Raw genomic sequence first — 25,196 nt, forward strand, 5'->3', positions numbered from 1 at the left:
GTGTAATCTTTGTAAAGCCTGGCCCGTTCTATTTTACATAAATATAACAGTGCACATAACAATCAATCTAACAATGCGAAGACAGATATTTTTTGATTTATATTGATGATGGAGTTTCAAAAATTGTACATATATAAACAATCAATCTAACTCTACTGTCTTGCCTCCACCTCCCCCTGAGGAGATGGAGTCCCGTGGGGGGTTTGACCCTGAATCTGATACGACTGATGTTCTGCCTCCACCTCCCCCTGAGGTACCTCCAAATGTTGTTCCAATCAAAGCTGACCCTGGACAAAGTTCCCCTCCAAAAAAGGCAGCAAAGCCTAAGAGGGTGCCAGTGGCAAGACCTGGCCTTGCAAGGAGAGGGCAGCCGATTAACCTCTTAACCAAGAACATCACAGAGCCCTCTTTTCCAACAAATGTGTTAATCATCTGCTCAAGCTTGTCACCGTTAAGTTCTTGTACATCAGAAAGGTCTATTAGTTCCCCTGTTTGATTTGTTTGCTCCCACCAGCTCTTAAGTATGTTTCTGTTTACATCTGAAATCTCAACGGAAACAACAGTCGTCATATGTATTCCCAGCTGATGATGGAGTTTCACAGTACATGACTCTAAGAGCCCCAAAAAATTTACAACTTTCAAAATTGTACATATATAAATAATCAATCTAACTCTACTGTCTCGCTAATTATAACATTAGGTGAGATGCTCTCTTTGAACTGTTGAATCCGTGCTTCATATGAATTTTTCCATCCGGTAGCACAAGGAAGATGATATTTTCGCCAGTTGGTCGCTACTGGCGGAACGGGATGTCCCGGCAACAAGAACACCTTCAAAATTAGAAATAAGAAAATATTAATAGCTACAAAATTATAAATAAGCAAAATTAAATAAGCAAAATTAAATATTCGCAAGTGTTGTGAACGTAGTACCTCAACAAAATGATTTCCATTTACGAATCCGATAGCGATATCTTTGCGGGATAGAAGAGGTACTGGCACAGAACGGAGAGGTAGGAAGGTCAGACATTGTTGCAACGAGAGATGGTATAGGACAACATTATAGCAGGATGCTATAAGATGACCCATGTCCGGCATAGTCATCCATCTGTCATATGGTGGACAATCATCATAATATGATAATGCATGAGTGATCTCAGCAATCGTCCCTTCCACACCATATAATGTGCGATAGTGGTCCGAATGACATTGCAACTCTTGCAATAAATCCTTCCTAACACGCACCCAGTCATCTTCTCCAAATCCCAGTAAGTCAGCTATTGCCCTAAATCCGCAATTCCCATCAGCTTTTACATCCTTGATATGCTGGATGTATGGTCTCAAGGCAGAAGGAATAGCATCAATATAGATAATGGGCGTATATGACTGGGCTCTAGTACGAAAAATCTGCAAATAATATCAAATGATAGAAAATATGTAACAATGGCAGAACATGTCCCGTATCGGCACATCTCGGCACGACACATCCCGTATCGGCACATCTCGGCACGGCACATCCCGTATCGGCACATCTCGGCACGGCACGTCCCGACATGTCCCGTATCGGCACATCTCGGCACGGCACGTCCCGACATGTCCCGTATCGGCACATGACATACCGGCACGGCACGGACCGTCCCGTAGACGTTGTGATACCTATTGTAAGGAAATAAATATTTGGTACTTACCTTTTGCTTGGGCCGTCTCTTTTGAATCTGAGTAGATGGATTGCGGATGGTAACTTTCTCAACACCAGGTGAATAACTATCCTGTCCAGATAGAACCAACTCAAACGCAGACGGGTCACGTCGAGTAGACGTATCAACCTTCAGTGAAGCGCGCCCACGTGAACCGGTCTTCCGTTTTGCAGGCTCTAAAAGAGGTGTACTATCTGGACTTGCAATCTCTCGTAACTTCTTGATCATCTGCAATTGAGAAGCCCCATCTAACTTCTTGAATCGTAGCGCAATCAAATCTAACTCTGCATCACAACTCAACTGAATTGGCTGCACGGGGGGGGTAGGCAGAATATCAAGTTTCCTCCAATGAGGATCTATGCAGTCGAGAGGAATGGGCCGACCTTCCACCCTGTACCGCGCAATCTGGTGAGCACATGGTATACCATGTGTGCGTCGAATAGCGCACCCACAATTTGAATCATCAAACCCAACTGAATTGGCTCGTTTCGATTGGGCGAGGACATGATTTAACGCACTTATAGATATGAAACCTCGCAACTCTTTGAATTCAGCTGGCTTGAAGTTGTGCTGCACTACCAATAAACTCTTCTCCAATGAGGCTTTAACAGAGCTGTGCTGCAACTCAATCAATCCATGTATTCTAGTCCAAGATGACTCGAAACTTCCTTGGCTTGATCCAAGCTGCTTTTTGAGCTTTGCATGTGCACTCTCGACCTTAGTAAACAAATGAAAGTTAGATATAAGAATTGAGGCAAATTAAATTTAAATGAGTCTTTATTTGTGATACCTATTTGTCGTCACATTTCCGTAGTGCCTGCATGTATCAGTCCACGCCGCAACAAATCTTTCCTTGTATTTGCTCAGCCAAGTATCTGACACATACTGTAGTGCATCTGGATAGGTACCGAACTCTCTCTGTAGTGCACTCCAGCGATCATTATACTCGTCTTCCGTGGAGGACAGCACTAGTACATTCCAACTCATAATAAATTTATCCCATTTCTCCTTCAATTCGAAAATTTTTTTGCACTTGGCCAAAACATTCCTACTAATATGCCATCTACATAATAAATGTCTAGCAGTAGGAAATACTCTATGAATTGCATTCATCAAAGCCAAGTCTCTATCTGTAACAATCAACTCAGGCAAAACATCATCAGCTATGACACTGCGCAATCTCTCTAATGCCCAAGTATAGCTTTCTTCCCCCTCAGAATTTAAGTATACAAAAGCAACTGAAAATGTCATGTCAGTAGATGTCACCCCCACAATCTCTAAGAGCGGAAGACGATACCTATTCGTCTTGTACGTGCAATCCATTATCAACACACGGGGAAATGCACGGAACAAATCAATGCTGCCAGGGTGTGCCCAAAATAAGTCATGCACAACATCCGTATTAGTACAATTCCTATGCCACTCAATATATTTAGCCTCTGATAATTTACCTAATAGATGTTGCATTTCAGACCTCCCGGCTTTCTCTGCAACCTTAAACCGTTGACGTACATTGTAGATAGTCTTGATAGTCGTAACATTGAGGGCATCTCTTTCCTTCAATGTGGATAATATGTCCTTTGGACGAACCAAACTCTTCGACATATCCACTAACAATTCCGTCTCCTGCTCAGATAATCTCCCTGCATATGAGTGCCCCTCCAGATTCTCTGCAGCGGGATGATTGTGCACTCCACATACGACCAGTAATATCCAATCATCCGCAGTATCCAATTTCTTTCCTCTTAATGCAAAAGGGCATCCACACTTCTTTGTCCCACAGGCAGTCTTTATTCGCTTTTCTTTTGTGGTTCGGTACGTCCCACCCCTCTCACAACCTAACGTAATTCTGGGTTTCTTAGAAATGGTACCTGCATCGGATGATTTGATTACAACAACAAAACCATTTCGCCTCCCAGCTTCACGACACCAATTACACAAGTCCTCTCTACTCTTGAAGATCTATACATTAAACAATTTATGTAAGTACACAGTTGTAAAAATAGCTCGCTAAACTAATACAAAATTGCACAATATATTATAATACCTCGTAAGTTGTAAATTCGCTTGTGTAATCCAGTACAAATTCTGATCCAATTATACTCGATTCGGTTGTAGCATAGCCCTACATATAAAATAATTTATCACCAAGAATTAATGAATCAGAGGATCTGTTCGGCACAAAATTCAGCACGGCACGCGATTTGGCACGAGAAGGCTTCTGTTCGGCTGCAGAGTGCCGAACAGAAGCCTTCTGTTCGGCTGCAGTGTGCTGGACAGAAGCCTTATGTTCGGCACTGTGCAGCCGAACAGAAGCCTTCTGTTCGGTAGAGCGTTGCCGAACAGAAGGCTTCTGTTCGGCACTATGCAGCCGAACAGAAGCCTTTTGTTCGGCGATCCAGTGCCGAACGGAGCACGAACCGTGAAAAAAAAAAACTTTCGAAACAAGGTGGAACACGTACCTTTGCGGCCGATTCTTCGTCCCAAATCACTAGTTGCTTGTCCATGCTTCGAATGGGGCTTAAATCTCCTTCAAAGATCGCCTAAACGATGTAAATGGATCGAGGGGTTTAAGGGGGGTTTGAGGGGTGGTTTTTTTTTTCCTTTTCAAAACGAAACGGAGGAGGAGACGGAGGAGGAGGAAGGGGGGTGTACTGAGAAAATTTCAAGGGCAATATGGTAATTACACTAAAGGTTAGTTTGGGTATTTTTTTTTTGGTTTTTGGGGGGTGTCCTGAGCAATCGGGGGGGTGTATTTAGAACTACCCGGGTTTTTTTTGGAGAAGTTATCATAAGGCCCTCGGATAAAATGTTTATTTCGGAAAAGCCCTTGTTCTTGCCAAGATGGGGATGATAGAGCGACACGTGGAAGTAGTTTTGTCCTTAAAGTGGGGTGGTATTAATTCGGTATCCATAAAGTTTAGGAGGTAGGGGTAATAAGTCTCTAAAACAAGAACTTTACACCTTAATTATGATATTGGCTTGAGGGTTTACGGTATAAAAACAATTGTTCCTTTGACAAAAATAATGATCTTGCTCCAGCCCTTTTAGACTTTAAATTAACGAATTTTAAATTTATAAGCCTTAGAAAAGCTAAGTTTTTGCTTAAAGAAAATAAACAAAAAAACTTCAATGAGTTCTGGATTCACAATTTGATCCCCAAAGTTACAATGGAGAACAAATATAGTAGGAAGACATTAATAAAGCATCACAAAAGTTCAAATATTGAACTGCATACAAAAAGGAAAAATCTTTGGAAGCGATGATCCGATTTTGTAGTATCTTTGAAATAGAATAATATTATGCTAGGATTATCTTCCTTCTTTTCTTCTTATTTGCTAATTCATATGGAATGGATGCTTGTACGACAAACTAAGGTTTTCCTCCTAGTCATCAAGAAATTTTTTTAATCTAGATTGCTTATTATATTCTTAAACAAATTCAAATGGAGTCGTAATATATTATATAATTTTATTTAGTAGCAAAATTATTGAAAGCTAAGAAACATCTAAAAATGATATCAAATTCTAAAATATAGCCCTCAATTTCTTTTAGTTTCATTTTCCAAAAGGTTCCATCTGATACTATAATATTTGCTTAGATTCCCAACTCCCCCCAATCATAGCCCTTAGATAAAAGGCCTTATAAGTAAGGATTATGTTCAAACCTTAGTGGCCTCAGGTTTGCCGTTGCTGAGATGTAATGATATTGAAGAGGGGTCTAGACATAAACACAAAGATATTTAAGGGCCTAAGTACAAAAAAAAATAAACAAAGATAAAGAGTGAAAGGGAGCATGGAAGCCACGCTTCCACATCTCTCTCCTACTTATATGCAGTTCATACAAACAAAAAGTTCATTGGCAAATGACAACTATCCCCACTTCTTCTACTCTCATCTCTTATCCCTTCATGAGAGCCTGAGAGGGAGGAGGAAAACAGAAGAGAGCAATGGCCCTTCAAGCACCAGCAGGGCTCAGGTGCACCACCACAAGGATCATTCCATCCCTACTATCTCCACCACCAAGCCAAACTGGCCTGCGAGGACCCTCCGATCGCTGCGCCCTTCGATCAGCCTTCTTCTCTCCCTCAGTCCAGCTCCTGCTGTCACCCCTGCAACAAGCTCCTGCCGCTGCCCCGAGGTTCTCCATGCGCGTCGCCTCGAAGCAGGCCTACATCTGCCGCGACTGCGGGTCATAATCCCTTCTCCCCACCAACCTAATTCTCCATTCTCCTCAGCTTTCTTTTACTGATACTGCATTGAGTACTAATGCATTCAGATGTCTTTTAACTGTGATTTGTTTCTAAATTATGTGCAGTTACATATACAATGATAGAACACCCTTTGAGAAGCTTCCAGATAAGTATTTCTGCCCTGGTGAGTTGTATCCTTTTCTTCTCCATGTCCAGTTTCCTTCTTTTTTCTTTTTTTTCATTTTTGTTGTCTTGTATGTGATTAAATCATTCAACTCTGACTGTCCTCAATCATTTTATCTAGTCAAGCTAAGGATGCTAATATCTCCTAAAATAATACAATCTTTAATACATAATTACTTCATGCATTGTCCCTGATATATTTGGCTTCACCTTGATTGATCTTAACACTCCATTCCTTTCCCATGTAATCAGTCTTGTTGCATGGTTTCAGATCTCTTCTCTAAGCATCCTGCTGTCTTCTTCTTTTCAACCCATGGCATTTTAAAGTACCATCTCATTGCTTCATAAGGTGTTCTATACATCCAGCAAAGTAAACTGCAAGCAACATGATCTTTATACATTTCTACATAGTTTGACCAAACTTTTCCTCGAACACCAGTTTAAGATAAAAAAATCAGCACTAATCCACCAAAAGAAACTGATCTTTTATCCACAGCGGTTGAAATCTTACATATTTCTTTCCATGATTGAATTGGCTAGAATTGGAGAGAGAATGCATTTCCTGACTTCTAATTAATTTCTTATAGTCTGCGGGGCTCCCAAACGGAGATTCAGGCCATATGAACCTTCAGTTGCCAAGGATGCAAATGACACAGATGCCCGTAAAGCCAGGAAGGCTCAGATGAAGAGAGATGAAGCCATTGGGTAATTGCCTCACTATAAGTAATTTTGGGTGGATCCTGAGTGTTTGAAAGCATATCTCGCTTATATATATCATTCTTGATACTCTTGTGCTTTCAGGAAAGCGTTACCTGTTGCCATAGTGCTTGGAGTTGCAGGGCTAGCTGGCTTGTATTTCTACCTCAACAATGCCTACTAGTGTGAGCAAGGAGCATCATGAGGCTCCTCTTTTCTTCATTCTGAAACCGGTCGAGTCAATATTAGTATTCATAATGTACTGTCATCTGTAACAACAGAATAAGTTAATGTACTTATGTTTCCAATTTCAAGTTGTGAGGTTTCTGTTAAACAAGCAACAAATGCAAATTTCAGTGATCAAGAAGATAAAACCAAGAAATAAAATTCAACTATCATATGATCTGAATGACAAAATATATGCCTGTCAGCTGAGAACTATGAGAGGTTAATGAGTTCCTTTGCAAACATTTGCACATCAAATTTTCCGAATCAATGCCATTTGAGGCAAGTAAAGCTGTATAATGAACTTGAATGAACTAGAAATGCACATGTAGTGATCTAATAGTTCTATGCAACTCTTCTCAGGTTCTCAGGATGGAAATCACCTACTTCCCTCAAAAACCTTCTGAAGGTCATTCAATTTTCTGTGACAGATGGTGAATCCATCGTTCCTAGAACAAGAAATAGATCGAGGATTGGGGAATAAGTATTCTCGAGTACCTGAAGGAAGCATATGCTGCCAGTTTTGCATCTCAGGTTCGATCCAGTATCTGCAGTCTTAGGGATGCAATGTTAAAGGAAAGGGACTGCATTGTGCACAGATATAATGATTTTTCATTCATGAAACTACATATTATAGAATAATTACAAAGGGCATGCATATTCACCCACTACAAGTGAAACTTCTTTCCTCATTGGCATTGAAGAGCTTGTCATTAAAACTTGTGCAGATCAAGGTTACTGATATGAACTTCACTCCAAAAGCAACTAACCATAAGAAAAAACAGTCAATGTCGCTGATATTTGTCATCTTAAGCAATATCATGAACATTTGATAAACATTATTAATGCTCTTGAGAGCTCCAAATTCCTGTTCTAGCTTTGATAAAAGAAATCAACTGGCATTTGATCATTCCAGGTGTGCTTTAGTAGCGAATTATCTCACTAATGACAAAAATAAAACAAAACCTGTATGCAACAAAAGGCCAGGTACAATATCTGAATGGCTGAGAAATTCTGGCTTGTAAGCTCTTAAGAGTCGCGCTTGAAACATCTCCAAACTTTCCTAGGCTTCAGTGTGCAACAAGTATCTACTCCTGACTATGATCTTCTTCTCCTTCTTTTTCTTCTTTGATTGCTTGGATCCTAATGAAGTACTGGTGATCTGGCTTTCTGGACCAGAAGCATGAGAAGATCATTCTATGGACCTCATAGATGTATCAGAGTTCAGTGCACTGTCCTCACATCTCTTCTTCTTGGAATGCTGTGAGAATTCCACACTTCCTTGTCCAAGGCTATGTGCTGAAGTTAAAGGTATCATGAGACATGCTTCCAAACTCCCTGGAACAGGACCTACTCTTTCGCATGGAATCCGAGACATAATAATAACAACTATATTACAAAAATGTTGTGGCATGAACTTTTCGACCACAGACACCTTGAAACAAGAGTCAATCATGTTCAGCCAACTGAAGGCTGTATGATGCTAAGAAGTTGTGCACACACTGTAACAGAGGTTCCTTTTCCAACAACCATGTGCCATCATGCACGAGGAAAGGTGGCGTTTGAATGACTAGCAGTTTAGGACATTCAACAATATAAGTTTATCGGAGTTAAAATACGCAACAAAGAAAGAAACTAGCATGGAAGGCATTACCCTCAGATCTTCGACTGCTCAAGTTGAGATGACTGAAAACATGTTTCTCAAATTCACTGGGCTCTGGATATCGAACTAAACAAACTCTGCGTGAAATATTCCCCACTGAAGCACATTTAAAAGATTAAGGAATATGTTAATTTGATGACACTTGATTATATGCAATTAGCACACTGAAGCACATAATGCTCTTGAACATCAAAGCCAACGACATCATACGACTTCCCTGCCATGGTAAACAGAATCATCAACACAAGACCAGTTTCTTAGTGCACTTAATGCATGCATCATATGTTGGTGATCCTGTATCTACGCCACAAACACTAGCAAACAGAGTACACAAATTCCAAAATGTTAGAACTTGTAGAACCTGCAGATAAGTCCACACAGAAAATATACAAGATAATAAGAGCCAGAGCTCTCCGTTGAGTGGGTCAAAGAGATATTAATTCGTTCATGGGACACTGGATGAACAAGAGTTCTCCGTCGAGTCCGTCAAAGAGATATCATGAAATGGGTCCTTGGTATCCTCTTCAAAATAAATACCACATAGTCACAACGCATCCAATAGTAAAAATTCAAACTTTAATGATACTTCCCTCTAATTCGAATCAAAATTAATCAACAGGGCCTTGAAACAGAAGATTGCTAAGAAACATTCTAAGTAAGATTGCCAGGGTTCACAAAGCATCAAAAAGTAAGCTTTTTTCAATAAAAGACATCAGAAAGAACAATGAAATCCGTAACCGTCTTCAGTACCATCCATGGTAGAAGATTTGTATCAGTGGCGCAACTTTCTGCAAGATATTGGAACCAAACAGCTTGTCTAACATAAAAAAATTCGCGAAGAAAGAGGAAAAATTCCTAAACACGGTAGTTTATACTATTATACAGAGAAATTAAGAAGAAGAGGGAGGGAGGGAGAGGGGGAGAGAGATAGAGAGAGACCGCATTAAAGATACTATATCTCCGGTGGCCTTCGCCAACGCCGCCTCTCCGCGGCTGCCTCTTCCGGTCCGTTTTCAGTCGGTCAGGCTGCGAGAGGGGGGATGGTGGCCTTCTACAAATATCTGAAACCATCCAAAAATCTGACGAGATTCGATGTCAGATCATTTTTAGAACTACAAAAAGTTCTACCAGCTTAGAAAGCTGGTACTTTCGAGATGACATAAACAAAGATCAACGCCATCTAATTCATTGTTTGCCCTTGCTGAGACAGCATTTATTCATCAAAATAAATTTTAGAATTTTTTTTTAAAAGACAAGAGTTTCACGCCATTTTGATGTGAATATATTTCTAAAATTTTTTTGGCTTTTACTCTCAATAGTCCAAAATACTGAGTGATTGGCTATAAAGAAGGCCATCAAATCTGCGGACTATTTGCCTTCCGGAACACTCACCTCATCTCAAAGAAAATGCATCATCTTACCAAACTCGAAAGTGCAAGCCCACCTCCATTTTTAAAATTTTTCTATGATAAATATGTTGGAAGCCCCAGAAATATATTTCAAATCCGGATCTCTTCCAAGTGTACAAGAGTGCCATCCATCTGGTCTTTAAAGTCATAATTTTGGTAATTAGTTTTTCACAAGTGCTTTTACACTAGTTCAATTAACCCTTCGGTTGATGCGTCAACCAAAAAATATGGTTAGACATCGTAAGCACCCACCCGATCCAATCACAAACCGTTAGGTGATGCATGAATAATAAGACATTGAACTAGACTCTTAAGTTTTTTCTTTTCAATTTTTAAAATATTGCTACTAATCACCTACTAGATCAGTGTTTAGTTCAGTAAGCTAACATAGCAATCAAGACTTTTATTATCTCTAATAAATAAATTTTTTTTACTTTTTGCTATTTTAAAAAATAAAAAACTCATCTTTTACCATCATGGACACTATTGCTACCATCCTCACTATTGTTACCACCACTGTCACCATCTCGATTATCATTATGATATTAATATTTAAATATAATCGACTATAGCATTTATATTTTTAAAATTTAAAAATAAAATGAAAACAAAATTTCTATTTTGTTTTGTAAAAAAAATAAAAATGATACCAAAAGAGTAAAAGAGTCATTTCCATAATATATAAATATCTAATCAATTATATCTTAACTTATAAAAACTAGATGTAAAAATAATATTTGTCTCGTTAGCGATCGGGAGCTACATGATGAAACCAACTGCATCTAAAAGTTGGATTTGAATGAACCTTTATTTTAAATTCCTAATACACCCCCTTTTTCATATTATTATACCAATTTATATATGAATAGAATCAGTCTGAAACAACTGCAATCCCCTTCTGATTTAGCAAATCAGGTAACAGGCAAATTCCAGGTTCCAATAGGTGGTCCAAAGCAGTACTGATACAGAAAAATTACAGGCATACCAGAGAAGCTTTTTTTTTTTTTTTTTGCTCCGACAGAGAAGCCTTTTTTGAAAAGGAATAGCCTTCACCCACAGAATGTACATCTCCAAGAACAGGAAATAAAATACATGACCTCATGACGGAGTAACCCACTCAGTTCTAATTGGAAGGTATCCACCGTCTCATTTCCTCATGTGATAAAGAACATCCCTATAGCCATCCAGACCACCCCATCCTTTTGTAATTTATTATCACTGATATCTTAAATTGCCTCTACAAGAAAATAGAGGCCACAAAGTAATTAAAGCAAGTCAATTCACGAACAGTGCATACCACTATACACGTTTTTTTTTTTTTTGTCACAAGCAAACCAGTATCCACAAGATATATGCAGCAAATAGCATGGAAATTACCAGATTAATTTTAATATCAGCAAAATTTTTGGCAGATCCGCTCCATATGAGGTTGTTTATACAAATATAGATCCAACCATTCATTTCCAAACCAAATTATAAGACATAAGGACTCAGATGAAGAGTGAAATAACATACAGCTTATATTCACAGATCTGCCTTAAATCTTAAAACAAAAGGCCCTATTTGGCAGGATGGATCATTCAGGCAGCATGAGGTAGACCAGGATCTGTTGTACCTCGAATCTACTCAGGAGAACTGCTGCAACTTTGACTTGGTCAAAAGACCATTGTCGGAAAAATCACATCATAATTTACAATGCAAATGAAAGTGCTGTTGAATTTTTGCATGATACAGCTTTTCCGGTTCAACCCTTAAGACACTTGTAGATTGATCAAGCAGAGACTTGTCATGCTTTTGAAGTTCAAATTAATAACAACCTTGGGGCTTTTCAAGTTTGGAGAATAGCGATAAAAGAAGGTGGTAGGCACGAGTTGGCTAAATCCTCTGAAACATCCATATATTTGCAGAAACACATTAGCCAGAACGCTGACTTCAGCACCTGCAAACATACAGTCAACAGCAAATTAGTGAAACCATATGTACATCTGTGGGCATGAAATCGATGGGATAACAAAATGGCAAAAATCGCAATTAAACAGGAACATCACAGTTTTCTCAAGGTTGAGAAATGAGAATGTAACTAATGACCAAATTCTTAAAAATAAAGCAAAAGGAACATATACAGAAATTCAACACCGTAAATACAATTTAAAAGTAAACTTTTTCAAGTCTTAACATAAAATTTATATCACACAGAACAAAGTTGCATGAAAGAGGCCGTTATCATCAAATACCAGCATCAAGGGAACCCCAGGGAATGTAGCAAGCTTATCACGAGCATGGACAGATTCTGGTAGGCATGCCATGAATAAAACTCACATGGTAACTGAAAAAACTATCAGGTGTGAAGGTTATAACCTCTGCTGGATCAGGGGATCCTTTGTGAGGTCCAGAGACTGTCCCAAATGCTGTTTCTGCTATTGTGCGTATATACTGACCCATGTACTGCATGTGATAGATCAATATATAAACTTTTTGTTCCATAAAATTTATAGGGATAGCAGAACAACTTGGAAGTTTGATTACTACCTGAACATACTGGTTCATATGAGAAGGATGAAATTGCCTGAGGAAGGTTCCGATCCCAATGACCTGAAAAAACAGCATTAACTTCTACATGCCATGATAACTAGCAAAAATAATGATATTAGAATGCCAGATAACCTGCATAAAAAAAATTGGATGATAATTATTTCTAAGCTTGAGAGTGATGTTTTAGAAATAATGTGCAACTAAGTCAGTATTTCATGCTAGACCTGTATATGATGGATTTGTGAGAAATCTGGTGTAATTTACACATGCATTGTGATCAATTTTTGATGAGTAGAATAGAATTTAGCCATAGATTTCAAGATGATGTGCATGGATATTTGGAATATGCTTTCCATCAATATCAGGGAGAAAGCAGTGTAGATTGTCAGTAGAAACGAAAGAATTATATCTATTCCACGAAACGAACAACTTACCACAGGAGAAAAATCAATTATGGACTTCTTTAATCGACTGGTCAAAGTGCCCAAATGAGAATCAAGCACATAGCGTGACAACTGCACGTTAAAAACACTGAAATTAATCAATTGGGAGCACTGGTGTGTACTCCTACAGAAAGTGGAAGGGTTCTGTCATGCTAATGGTGTAACTTTAAAAATAAAGTTTGGTCAGTCTACTGAACAAGTACATCAAACAAAAGTTTGAACAACAACCAGAGCACACAAATCCATAGTGATTGGCTTGCTAGGCATGCGACAATGCGAATTGTTTCAGATTCACCTCAAAAGTCAGGATGAGACAGATATGTTTCATGTTACAAAACCATATTGATAAAATAAACTCAAATCTTAGTCCCAGAGAAACTGCCACAAAAACTTCCAAGCGGAATAAGGCCCATCAAATATAACTCATTTGGATACTATAACTCTGCAATTTACCATGATTAGGAACACATCAACTTGAGCGATAGGTCATCATCATGATTACAGTAAAATTTTCTTATGAGCATGAACCATCTTACGTGACAAGATCAGAGTGATCAATAATAGTAATAGTACAAGTAATCTTCTGTAGATGCAGCATGCATTAACACAAAACAATTTGGTGAATAAAAGCCTAATCACCATACATGTAATAAAAATTTAGATAAGTTTCTTATGCACATCAAAAGTGGTGATATGCATAATCATCTGAACAATTTTAGATGACCTTATATTTAAGTAGATTTTATGATCACCCTATTTTGTGATTGTAAATATAAGTTGTTTGGCATAGCAAGTTTTCATGGTTTTGTTACGTTACCAGCTCCTTGCACAGAACTGGAAGTTCTTGTCTTTGAAGTTTACATGGGAGGTGCCCACTCATGAATACTGGTTAAACAAGTAACTCATAAATAATAAATATTTTTAAAGAGAGGTGGGACGGTAGAGCCATCAATTCAAATAAGGTACAGGAGGTCCAACTAACCTTTACCACTTCTTATGATGGCAGGGGGTGAGAAAAGAAAATAAAAAATTAAAGATCAGGAGCTGAGTTGGGTATTGAGAATTCTAGGGATCACAAATTGGGTTATAGAAGTAACAAGGTCCTTACGACATACAAGCATGCATGCACATTGTATGTATGTATGAATGTATGTATGTATGTATGTATGCTTGCATGTACCCGACAAGATTAACTATCTACACATTTTTATATTTCATCCAAATAAATGTTCAAATAAAAAGACTTGCCTACCTAATAATAAGGGTACTAACTTCTCACATTCCCACTTGAACAAAAAGAGACTCGGTTCAAGAAAATAAGATTCAATTTAGGAAAAAGGCTATTGCCATTTTTCCCATAAAAAAATCAAGATCAACAAATGATAACTTCGATAGAATATAAAGGGGAAAGAACCTGTGATATTGAAAAAATGAATGCACATCTGCCCAAAAATATAGGAGGATCGCTTGAGATGTGGACAGCTTGAAGAGGAGACAATAAACCAACTATTTTTCGTTGCTCATCCAATGCTTGGAGAAAGAGTCCTAAATTTGCACCATCTTTATCTTTATCTTTCTCTTCCATGCACTGATTTCCCAGAAACCCATTTCATAACTTGTCATTATTCTTATATCTATAACTAATAATCAATAAAAATTATCATCTACTGACCTCAAGTATTCTTCGTCTCTGGCAATATATTGAGGAAAGCATACCTTCAGCAGCAGAAGTTATCAAAGCAGCTTTAACCTGCCACATATACCATGCCTTCAGTACAGCTCTGTTGAATATGATCTTATGTGATGATTTGTGAAGTAGTTCGATGTTGTTACAAGTTCAAGACAGAATAATAAGTGAGAAAGATTTTGTTTTATTTTATTTTGGGTCCTCGAAAGGTTCAAACAACAAAACTGAACAGACAGCCTAGAACGGACAAAACAAGCTACAGTTAGCACTGATCTTTCAACCACCATTCTTGGCCAAGCAGCTCGCCAGGTTATCAGCTTCCAAGTGAATACAACAAAAGTGAAGACTGACAGACATAAAAGACTGCCATAGATTTATTAATAGACAACAATGGGGATCGATTGACACTCTAAACTTATCAATCGACATGTAAAATACCTGCATATATTTCGGCAAAATTTCTTTGTTTATACATGTATTCACATGTTTTGATTAAAATATTTATTGAAGAATTTATAAAGTTCTGGTTGCACGTATGGTAGGAATACTGGTGCTTTTGCATGCCAAATTTGTATAGCAAGTATAAATATCCAAGAACACTAAATTGAGATCACATCCCTACCACTCGGAGCTCCATAAAAGCCTTGTCCTACCCATGGTAAGCCTTAATAGGATACAATTATTATTGTAAGCTACTATATAATCTCACGCTCTTGCCTACAGGACCACCAGTCATGCACCCATGATGCATAATATTGACAATATGCAACAGTATGCTAGTGCTTCTCACTTCATCCATTATGTTGCCCTTCTTTGCATCACCTGATAACTTTGAGACTAAACTCTTTTGACCACTTTCTTTATTACTTTGATGAGCCTTTCCTGCTGTTTCATCAAGCTGGTGATCTTATCGACCAATATCCCACCAATAGATTCTCATCCACTTTGAAGACTCTAATCTCCTAAAGGAATAAAGAGGGGGGGTTGGCACCATGGCCAAGTATATTCTATGACTCATAACAGCTAGGCTCATAAAGCTCTATAAAATTCTTTCATAATTGATAAGAACTACTGCTTCCCTATTTCTATTTTAGTAAGGAAAATTCTAGTCAGACTGCAAGCAATATGCCGTTCCAGTTTCCATTAATGGATGGAGCATATTGAGATCGACCATCAGTTTGCCATCATTCCAGTTAATACTCTTGCTTCTTCAGCTCTAGTCTTGTCACCAATTGCAGAGATATTTTCATCTGCCATGGATCCTGGGTTTGCAAAGCAAACTCTTATCCATTATCCAATTGAAATTTCTTCTGAAAGTCTATCTATCACAGTAGAAGGTAGAGATTTTCGTAAGCATCAATATTATATGAATTATGAAAATGTATTTTGCATCGTGATATGCTTCATTGCTTACTCCTGTAACTTTACATAATATTCAGAATGAATATATGGATAGAGCACAGTAGGATCTTTTTTTTTCGGGCGATGCCGGTGATGTTGATGCTAAGCTAGGATGAGAAAAGTATTGTGTTGTTTGTTAATTTGAAAACCTGTTGAATAACAAAAACGCCTAAACTAGGATAGACCAATGCAATACTCTATTGTTTCAGATGTCAACACGGACATTCTGACATCATTACCTTACAGGTACACTTCAATTGAAAGGAAATAAGACGGCGTAGTAGTTGAAGTTGTCCAATAGTTGCCAAGCACTCGACCAATGGTTCCCATGATGCGATGAAAACCTTGCCCTGTTGAAGAAATTTTAAATTATATTAGATAATAATAAATAGCGCTTGTATTCCTGATAAATTAAATCAATGAGTTTCACAAGAACAAATAATTAATACCATTAGTATCAAGGTCTACAATCTTGGTACCGGATTCCATATCTGTCACGACCCCCGCCCCGATCCGGCGGGCCGCCGCGACGGTCTTAGCGTGCGGATAGGCATAAGGCCGCTAGCCACCACGTAGAACCCTACTACCTATCAATCATCAATAAATTCTGAAAATTTTGGCATGATGCATGCACAAAATGATCACCTTTCCTATATTGGCCTATCAGGATTATCTCAATACAGACAACACTACCTGTAAGAGCAGCAATCACATAATCTGTCACATAATAAACCTCGATAATATATAGCAATACATTATCACAGGCACAAAACTGATCTGCACACACACATATATATATATACCTGCTTCCTAATCCATCCATGGTCAACCCATATCCACAACAGGATCTATGACTGTAACTATACACTATATACAACAGAAGATTTATAATACACCAAAAGGTATAAACCTCTATCTACATTATACTATGGAGCGACACAGCTAGCAGGCAATCTCTAACCCTGCTCCTCTATATACAACACCTGTCCTGCAATCAAAAACACCAAACTGGAGAGTGAGTATATGAATACTCAGTGAGTGGAGTAGAGAGTACTATGCACATGAGACCAGATATAATCATGGCTCGAGGTGAAATCTCAAGAGCATATGAGCAGTCATCAATAACAGGGTGCACACAACTCAACATAAGAAATATGGAGTAAATCATCACAGTATCACCACAATCATAATCAACTCATCGGGAGCATATATAGAATAATCAAATACACATCATCATGAATATGCTCAATAAATTATAACACTTAAATGTGTAAATCAGGGTGTTAATATGCGAAGTCATCACTAGACAGCCGTCGGAAGGTGGATCTTACGCCCCAGACGAACCACAACAACTTTCTATTGTCCCATACATATGCAAGATAAGATACCATACTGATAATGTAAATGCTGGCCAGTATCCAGAATAGAAATTCATAGAAACATCTCACATCTGTATACTAAACGGCACCTCGCGGGGTCTTACTTTGCCCGGCGGCAAGCCATATATAAGTCGCAGGACTGGCCGATCCTACGCCTAGGGTCGTGTCCCTCCTAGGAAGGGACTGGGTTCCGCCCACCCAGAAGGCTACTATGTGCACATAGGCCGATGTCTAACCCCATCGACTATAGGTGTCCTGTAGATACTGCCAAACCATGCATAATGCCATAATGCACCCTCCCAATACTCTATTATAAAGGAGCATAATCAAGACTACCACTCACTCGACCACGACCCAATCATAACTAACATCAGGGTTGGGAGTGAGGAATCATGGAAGTGCAATGTAACTCAATATACCACTGAAAATGGCTCTACAAGTCTTTGAAATAGAGGAAATGAAATCTATTTACAAAAGAAGTCATTTCACAATTCGGAACCAATTTGACTACTCTTCTACCCCTCGTAATTCCTCTCAATGTTTCCTCAAATGCGTGTGCAAAATAATCAAGCATGGAGAAACAAGATTATAGAAGAATCTACTACAATATCAATCAATATCCACAAGTGGAATCAATTTACAATTGGCGACATTCATGAAAATGAATTAAGAATGCTCATGGTGCAAAGTACATGACTCCCACTCACCTGCCAATCCGGCACGGTCCTGATACACCTTCAAAATCTACAGTAGGCAGTAGGGGACTTCTTCCTCTTGTTCCCTAGCTTCTTGCCCGACTGTGACATGCATTAATAACACATTTATTCTTGCATCAAGGCCCAATAACCTACGTATCAACTGTAAGCATAAAAGTTTCAGTTGACTCAACTCCCCCCCTTAATTAACATCTTTTCTTTTTCATTTATTCTTATTAATTAATCTTCAATTTATATAAATCATGATGCAAGAGTATCCCACACACAACTTGAACCAATGCTATAGGATCAAGGTGTGCGAAAGGATCGAATCCCTTCTAATCCAAAATTTTACTAAACCTTGGGTCGACCCCAACTTTGAGAGTCGACCTCCGCTTGGGTCGACCCCAGCTTACCCTGAGTCGACCACAAGCACAGAGCCGAAAATCCCCATTCTCTGGAATTTTCTGAGAGAGTCGACCCTACCAAACTTGGGTCGACCCCACTCAGCCCTGAGTCGACTCCGGCTTACTTTGAGTCGACCCAGCACCATTTTTTCATCTTTTTTCATCCAGATGAATAGTAACCCGGACTGACAGCGGGTTACTTGATCCCGGTTTTGATCCACTTTCCAAACTCCAAATTTTATGAAATTTTTACCTAACATTCTACAGTCATAGGGGTTTCCAAAATGGTAACATGCATCACCATCGGAGGTCGATTGACCTCCGAAATAATTCACCGAAGTTGGAACTTCGACACAGTTTTTCCGCAGCCTCGGAAAAACTTGTCGAAATCTGATTTCCTCTCCTTTAACCACTTCTAACACTTCTATCTAACCTCTCTAGACCAAATTCACCCTTTGTATAACCTAATTTAATTAGAAGACTATGTAGGGATGGGTATTTACCTTGTTGAAGTCCAACTTCCTAACTTTGGATCCCTTTTAAAACCCCTATCTATCCCTTTTTTCATCTTCAGACTTCTAAAACATTAGATAAAACCATTTACTCACCTCTTTTCTCTGAAAGATTGAAGCCTTTACACCAAGGATAAGAGATTACTCTTTTCTTTCTTCTTCTCGTTCTCTTCTTCTCTCTTTTCCTTCTCTTCTTCTCTCTCTTTTTTTCTTTTCTTGCACCGCCTGAGACCTTCCTCTCCTTCTCTGTTTCATTCCACCGACACAGTACCCAAACCCACCATTTAAATCACATCATAAAAGCTAAATCCCCATTTTGCCCTTGCCACTTCAATGCATCTACAATTATGCCATTATCTTTTGATTCCTTCCAATTTTACCCCTTATATCAATTTTTAAGGACTATTCTATCCTTCTTTATATAAATTTTTTTTTCGGGGTTATTACATCCTCCCCCCTTATATAAAATTCGTCCTCGAATTTAAAAGAGTAAATTACCTGATTACTCAAAGAGGTGAGGGTATTTGCTCTTCATACTTTGCTCCGACTCCCAAGGTGACACACTAAGTCAAATGAAGCTTTTATCAAGCAGATCTTGCAACTGCTCCTTTAATTATTTCATTTCAGCTGGAGCCATTTTATAGGGGGTTTTAGAGATCGGTGTGGTATTGGAAATCAAATCAATTGCAAATTCAATCTCTCTATCCGGTGGCAAACCAGGAAGATCTTCTGAAAAAACATCAGGGTATTCATTCACTACTGGAATATCTTCCAATTTGGTCTCCTTTCAAGTATCATTACACAGGCTAAATAAGTCTTATACTCCTTTCCTAATGCCTTCCTAGCTTTCAGGGCAGAAATTAAATGTAATGATGAATTACATTACACGGATGCATCGCTTTGAAAGAACCCTGGTTCTTCAGGTATCTAGAATATCACTTTTTTACTGTAGCAGTCAATACGAGTGTGGTACTGAGACATCCAGCCTATTCCCAAAATGATGTCAAAGTCTTGCATGTCAAGTTATATAAGATTTGTCTCTAACTCTCCTACCCCTATTTGAATTATGCAATTCTTGCACTAATGTCAACAATTACTATTTTCTATAGGGGTGTAAGAACATACAATGGTTCTTCTAGTTTCTCAAGTATGTAGTGTAATTATCTAGAAAAAGTAACTGAAATAAAGGAGTGCATAGAGCCATAATCGAACAAAATAGAGGCATCAACCGAGTTGACTGGTAATGTACCTGTCACCACCCGATCATTGGTACTGGCATCTTGGTGGGTCAGTGCAAAACTCGAGCATTGCTTCTTGGCCACTGGTCACCAAGTACAGGAGGTCTGGGCTCATTCCTCCTCTTGTACGGGCAATCACGCGCCAGGTGTCCAGTCCGCCCACAACTATAACATGCCCCCGCTCTCCTCATATAGGGCCCACTATGGGATCTGCTAGAGTAAGTGCGGGCCCTGGGCTTCTTTTGAATTGGAATGCCCCTGAAATCCCATGGCCTGCCACTCTGACTTCTAGCTAATCTAAATCTCATCAGGTCAGCCCTTTCTCTATTAGATCTTTTCAATTCAGCCTCCACTTTCAAAGCTCTGTCCAAAATATCCATATAGCTGGAAATTAACTGTGAAGATGTTCGAGACCTGATCTCATATCTAAGCCCTTGTTCGAACCGGTTGGCTCTACTCGTATCGTCCTCCATGAACTGGGGGCAGAATCGACCCAGCTCATCGAACCTATTGGCGTAATCCAAGACAGTCATATGCTCGAACTGAGTCAGCGATAAAAACTCATTCTGCTTTATTTGCCTGACAGAGTTCGAAAAGTACTTAGCATAAAATACCCTCTTAAAATCTTCCCAGGCCATTCCGTTGACCTCATATGCTGTCTCCATAGCAGTCCACCAAAACTCAGCATTCCACCTTAGCATAAGGATAGCTACTCTGACTTTTACCTCCACGGGAAATTGGAGTAACTGATACATCTTCTCCATTTCTCGGATCCAGATCTCAGCTATCATGGGATCGGATCCACCATCAAACGTCGGTGGATTTAGCCTACGGAACCTCTCGTAATAGGAATCCATCGGCTGTACAGGTTGGGCAGCCAACTACATCTGTTGCTGTTGCTGAAGCAGTTGTGCCATTAACTGGTACACTCCTGCCAGGTCTGCCTTGGTTGCTACGAAGTGTGGAGTGGTTTGTGAAATTGATTGGCTGTCAGGGTCCGAAGAAGGTACCCTTATTTCTCTTTCATCCTCCATGTTGCTTACGGCTACCTAGCAGCCAAGAATTTATGATGAGTTTACATAAAATATTTTCTTAGAATAGCAGAAATAGCAAAAACCATCAGAGAGATAACATAATTATATCATGATTAATCTGAGAATCAACAGTATTCACCTTCTCTTATTAACAAAAATCTTCATTATTGAAAAATCTAGTTTTCCATCACAGTCAATATTTTTGACCAATTTAAATTGACTCGATCCACTATACTTTCCATGCACAATTCTGATCAATATTCTCCAAATTTATTAATTGACTTTCGATGAGCTGGGTCGATTCTGCCCCCAGTTTATGGAGGACGATACGAGTAGAGCCAACCGGTTCGAACAAGGGCTTAGATATGAGATCAGGTCTCGAACATCTTCACAGTTAATTTCCAGCTATATGGATATTTTGGACAGAGCTTTGAAAGTGGAGGCTGAATTGAAAAGATCTAATAGAGAAAGGGCTGACCTGATGAGATTTAGATTAGCTAGAAGTCAGAGTGGCAGGCCATGGGATTTCAGGGGCATTCCAATTCAAAAGAAGCCCAGGGCCCGCACTTACTCTAGCAGATCCCATAGTGGGTCCTATATGAGGAGAGCGGGGGCATCTTATAGTTGTGGGCGGACTGGACACCTGGCGCGTGATTGCCCGTACAAGAGGAGGAATGAGCCCAGACCTCCTGTACTTGGTGACCAGTGGCCAAGAAGCAATGCTCGAGTTTTGCACTGATCCACCAAGATGCCAGTACCAATGACCGGGTGGTGACAGGTACATTACCAGTCAACTCGGTTGATGCCTCTATTTTGTTCGATTATGGCTCTATGCACTCCTTTATTTCAGTTACTTTTTCTAGATAATTACACTGCATACTTGAGAAACTAGAAGAACCATTGTATGTTCTTACACCCCTATAGAAAATAGTAATTGTTGACATTAGTGCAAGAATTGCATAATTCAAATAGGGGTAGGAGAGTTAGCGACAAATCTTATATAACTTGACATGCAAGACTTTGACATCATTTTGGAAATAGGCTGGATGTCTCAGTACCACACTCGTATTGACTGCTACAGTAAAAAAGTGATATTCTAGATACCTGAAGAACCAGGGTTCTTCTTTCAAAGCGATGCATCCGTGTAATGTAATTCATCATTACATTTAATTTCTGCCCTGAAAGCTAGGAAAGCATTAGGAAAGGAGTATAAGACTTATTTAGCCTGTGTAATGGATACTTGAAAGGAGACCAAATTGGAAGATATTCCAGTAGTGAATGAATACCCTGATATTTTTCCAGAAGATCTTCCTGGTTTGCCACCGGATAGAGAGATTGAATTTGCAATTGATTTGATTTCCAATACCACACCGATCTCTAAAACCCCCTATAAAATGGCTCCAGCTGAAATGAAATAATTAAAGGAGCAGTTGCAAGATCTGCTTAATAAAAGCTTCATTTGACTTAGTGTGTCACCTTGGGGAGCTCTAGTATTGTTTGTTAAAAAAAAAAAGAAAGATGGAAGTTTGAGGTAATGTATTGGTTATCGAGGAAGGTAACAATAAAGAACAAATACCTTCCGTCCCGGATTGATGAATCTTGTAAGGTGTATACGGATCATAAAAGTCTAAAATACCTTTTTACCTAGAAGGAACTCAATATGAGACAGAGAAGATGATTGGAATTGATAAAAAATTATGCCTTGTCTATACACTACTCACCTCCGGAAAAAAGCTAATGTTATGGTAGATGCAGTGATCAGAAAAGCTTCTGGTAGCATTGCTGCTCTACTCACATCCGGAAAAAGCTAATATTGTGGTAGATGTACATCAGAAAAAGTGCCAATGATACAGGAAAGGTTGAGAACAGTGTTCAGTAGGCAGAAGAGCTACTCAGATCTCAGAAGGAGAAATGTGCAGTTTGGCACGGGGGATCTTGTTTTCCTAAAGATCTCTCCTATGAAAAGGGTAATGAGGTTTGGAAAAAGAGTCAAGCTTAGTCCCAGATACATTGGCCCCTTTGAGATATTAGACAAGGTTGGCACTGTATCTTACAGATTAGCACTGCCTCCAAACCTCAGCCTTGTGCATTCAGTATTACATATATCTATGCTCCGGAAATATGTGTCGGATCCATCCCATGTCCTACCAGTGCAGAAAGTTACAGTAAAGGAAGACCTTTCTTATGAAGAGCTGCCTGTAGTTATCCTTGATACTCAGATCAGAAAGCTAAGAAATAAGAAAATATGTATGGTGAAGGTCCAATGGCGCCGACACAATATTGAAGAATGCACTTGGGAGTCGGAGCAAAGTATGAAGAGCAAATACCCTCACCTCTTTGAGTAATCAGGTAATTTACTCTTTTAAATTCGAGGACGAATTTTATATAAGGGCGGGAGGATGTAATAACCCAAAAAAAAATTTATATAAAGAAGGATAGAATAGTCCTTAAAAATTGATATAAGAGGTAAAATTGGAAAGAATCAAAAGATAATGGCATAATTGTAGATGCAATGAAGTGGCAAGGGCAAAATGGGAATTTAGCTTTTATGATGTGATTTAAATGGTGGGTTTGGGTGCTATGTCAGTGGAATGAAACAGAGAAGGAGAGGGAGGTCTCAGGCGGTGGAAGAAAAGAAAAAAAGAGAGAAGAAGAGAAGGAAAAGAGAGAAGAAGAGAAGGAGAAGAAGAAAGGAAGAAGAAAGAAAAGAGTAGTCTCTTTTCCTTGGTGCAAAGGCTTCAATCTTTAAGAGAAAAGAGATGAGTAAATGGTTTTATCTAATATTTTAGAAGTCTGAAGATGAAAAAAAGGATAGATAGGGGTTTTACAAGGGATCCAAAGTTAGGAAGTTGGACTTCAACAAGGTAAATACCCGTCCCTACATAGTCTTCTAATTAAATTAGGCTATACAAAGGGTGGATTTGGTCTATAGAGATTAGATAGAAGTATTAGAAGTGGTTAAAAGAGAGGAAATCGGATTTCGACAAGTTTTTTCGAGGCTGCGGAAAAACTGTGTCGAAATTCCAACTTCGGTGAATTATTTCGGGGGTCAATCGGCCTCCGATGGTGATACATGTTACCATTGTGGAAACCCCTATGAGTGTAGAATGTTAGGTAAAAATTTTATAAAATTTGGAGTTTGGAAAGTGGATCAAAACTGGGATGAAGTAACCTGCTGTCAGTCCAGATTACTGTTCATCCGGATGAAGAAAGATGAAAAAAATGGTGTTGGGTCGACTCAAAGTAAGCCGGAGTCGACTCGGAGCTGAGTGGGGTCGACCCAAGTCTGGTAGGGTCGACTCTCTCAGAAAATTCCAGAGAATGGGGATTTTCGGCTCTGTGCTTGGGGTCGACTCAGGGTAAGCTGCGATCGACCCAAGCGAGGGTCGACTCTCAAAGTTGGGGTCGACCCAAGGTTTAGTAAAATTTTGGATTAGAAGGGATTCGATCCTTTCGCACACCTTGACCCTATAGCATTAGTCCAAGGTGTGTGTGGGATACTCTTGCATCATGATTCATGTAAATTGAGGATTAATTAATAAGAATAAGGGAAAAAGAAAAGATGTTAATTAAGGGGGGAGTTGAGTCAACTGAAACTTTTATGCTTACAGTTGATACTAGGTTATTGGGCCTTGATAAAGAATAAATGTGCTATTAATGCATGTCACAGTCGGGCAAGAAGCTAGGGAACAAGAGGAAGAAGTCCTCCACTGCCTACTGTAGATTTTGAAGGTGTATCAGGACCGTACCGGATTGGCAGATGAGTGGGAGTCATGTACTTTGCACCATGAGCATTCTTAATTC

At 39.1% G+C, this 25,196-nt stretch overlaps 2 protein-coding genes and 1 long non-coding RNA gene across 18 annotated transcripts in view; 1 reads left to right on the forward strand and 2 right to left on the reverse strand.

The window, feature by feature from the left end:
- The first annotated feature begins 5,544 nt into the window (after positions 1-5,544).
- Positions 5,545-7,104, forward strand: LOC103712398. The gene is made up of 4 exons (XM_039133444.1): positions 5,545-5,887; positions 6,014-6,072; positions 6,659-6,776; positions 6,873-7,104. The coding sequence occupies exons 1-4, from the start codon at positions 5,646-5,648 to the stop codon at positions 6,949-6,951; spliced, it is 498 nt and encodes a 165-aa protein (XP_038989372.1). The 5' UTR covers positions 5,545-5,645; the 3' UTR covers positions 6,952-7,104.
- Positions 7,009-9,542, reverse strand: LOC113461884. Its single transcript, XR_005514760.1, has 2 exons — positions 9,017-9,542; positions 7,009-8,872 (listed from the first exon to the last, which is right to left on the reverse strand). It is a non-coding gene; the product is annotated as an uncharacterized LOC113461884 (long non-coding RNA).
- A 1,873-nt stretch (positions 9,543-11,415) lies between these two features.
- LOC103712390 (WASH complex subunit 5-like) overlaps positions 11,416-25,196 on the reverse strand; it is a 53,971-nt gene continuing 40,190 nt past the window's right edge. For 6 of the 16 annotated variants that reach the window (XM_039133452.1, XM_008798903.4, XM_039133447.1 and 3 more), the window contains 7 exons: positions 16,367-16,477; positions 14,712-14,789; positions 14,454-14,627; positions 13,031-13,111; positions 12,594-12,656; positions 12,423-12,509; positions 11,416-12,003 (listed from right to left, as the gene is read on the reverse strand). In XM_039133452.1, coding sequence (XP_038989380.1) covers positions 11,893-12,003; positions 12,423-12,509; positions 12,594-12,656; positions 13,031-13,111; positions 14,454-14,627; positions 14,712-14,789; positions 16,367-16,477 — 705 coding nt within the window. In that variant the 3' untranslated portion in view covers positions 11,416-11,892. Of the gene's footprint in view, positions 12,004-12,422; positions 12,510-12,593; positions 12,729-13,030; positions 13,112-14,453; positions 14,628-14,711; positions 14,790-16,366; positions 16,478-16,576; positions 16,715-17,075; positions 17,116-18,148; positions 18,304-25,196 lie in introns of those variants that run through there. The other 10 variants (XR_005514761.1, XM_039133449.1, XR_005514762.1 and 7 more) reach the window with 10 other exon arrangements.

This window comes from Phoenix dactylifera, chromosome 14 (assembly GCF_009389715.1).
Source record: "Phoenix dactylifera cultivar Barhee BC4 chromosome 14, palm_55x_up_171113_PBpolish2nd_filt_p, whole genome shotgun sequence".
NCBI lineage: Eukaryota > Viridiplantae > Streptophyta > Magnoliopsida > Arecales > Arecaceae > Phoenix > Phoenix dactylifera.

Excerpts from the sequence above, each read along its gene's own strand:
- LOC103712398 (XM_039133444.1), top strand. The coding sequence starts at position 5,646 with ATGGCCCTTCAAGCACCAGCAGGGCTCAGGTGCACCACCACAAGGATC. Across the intron at positions 5,888-6,013 it reads TACATCTGCCGCGACTGCGG|TTACATATACAATGATAGAA; the intron begins GTCATAATCCCT and ends AATTATGTGCAG. Across the intron at positions 6,073-6,658 it reads AGATAAGTATTTCTGCCCTG|TCTGCGGGGCTCCCAAACGG; the intron begins GTGAGTTGTATC and ends AATTTCTTATAG.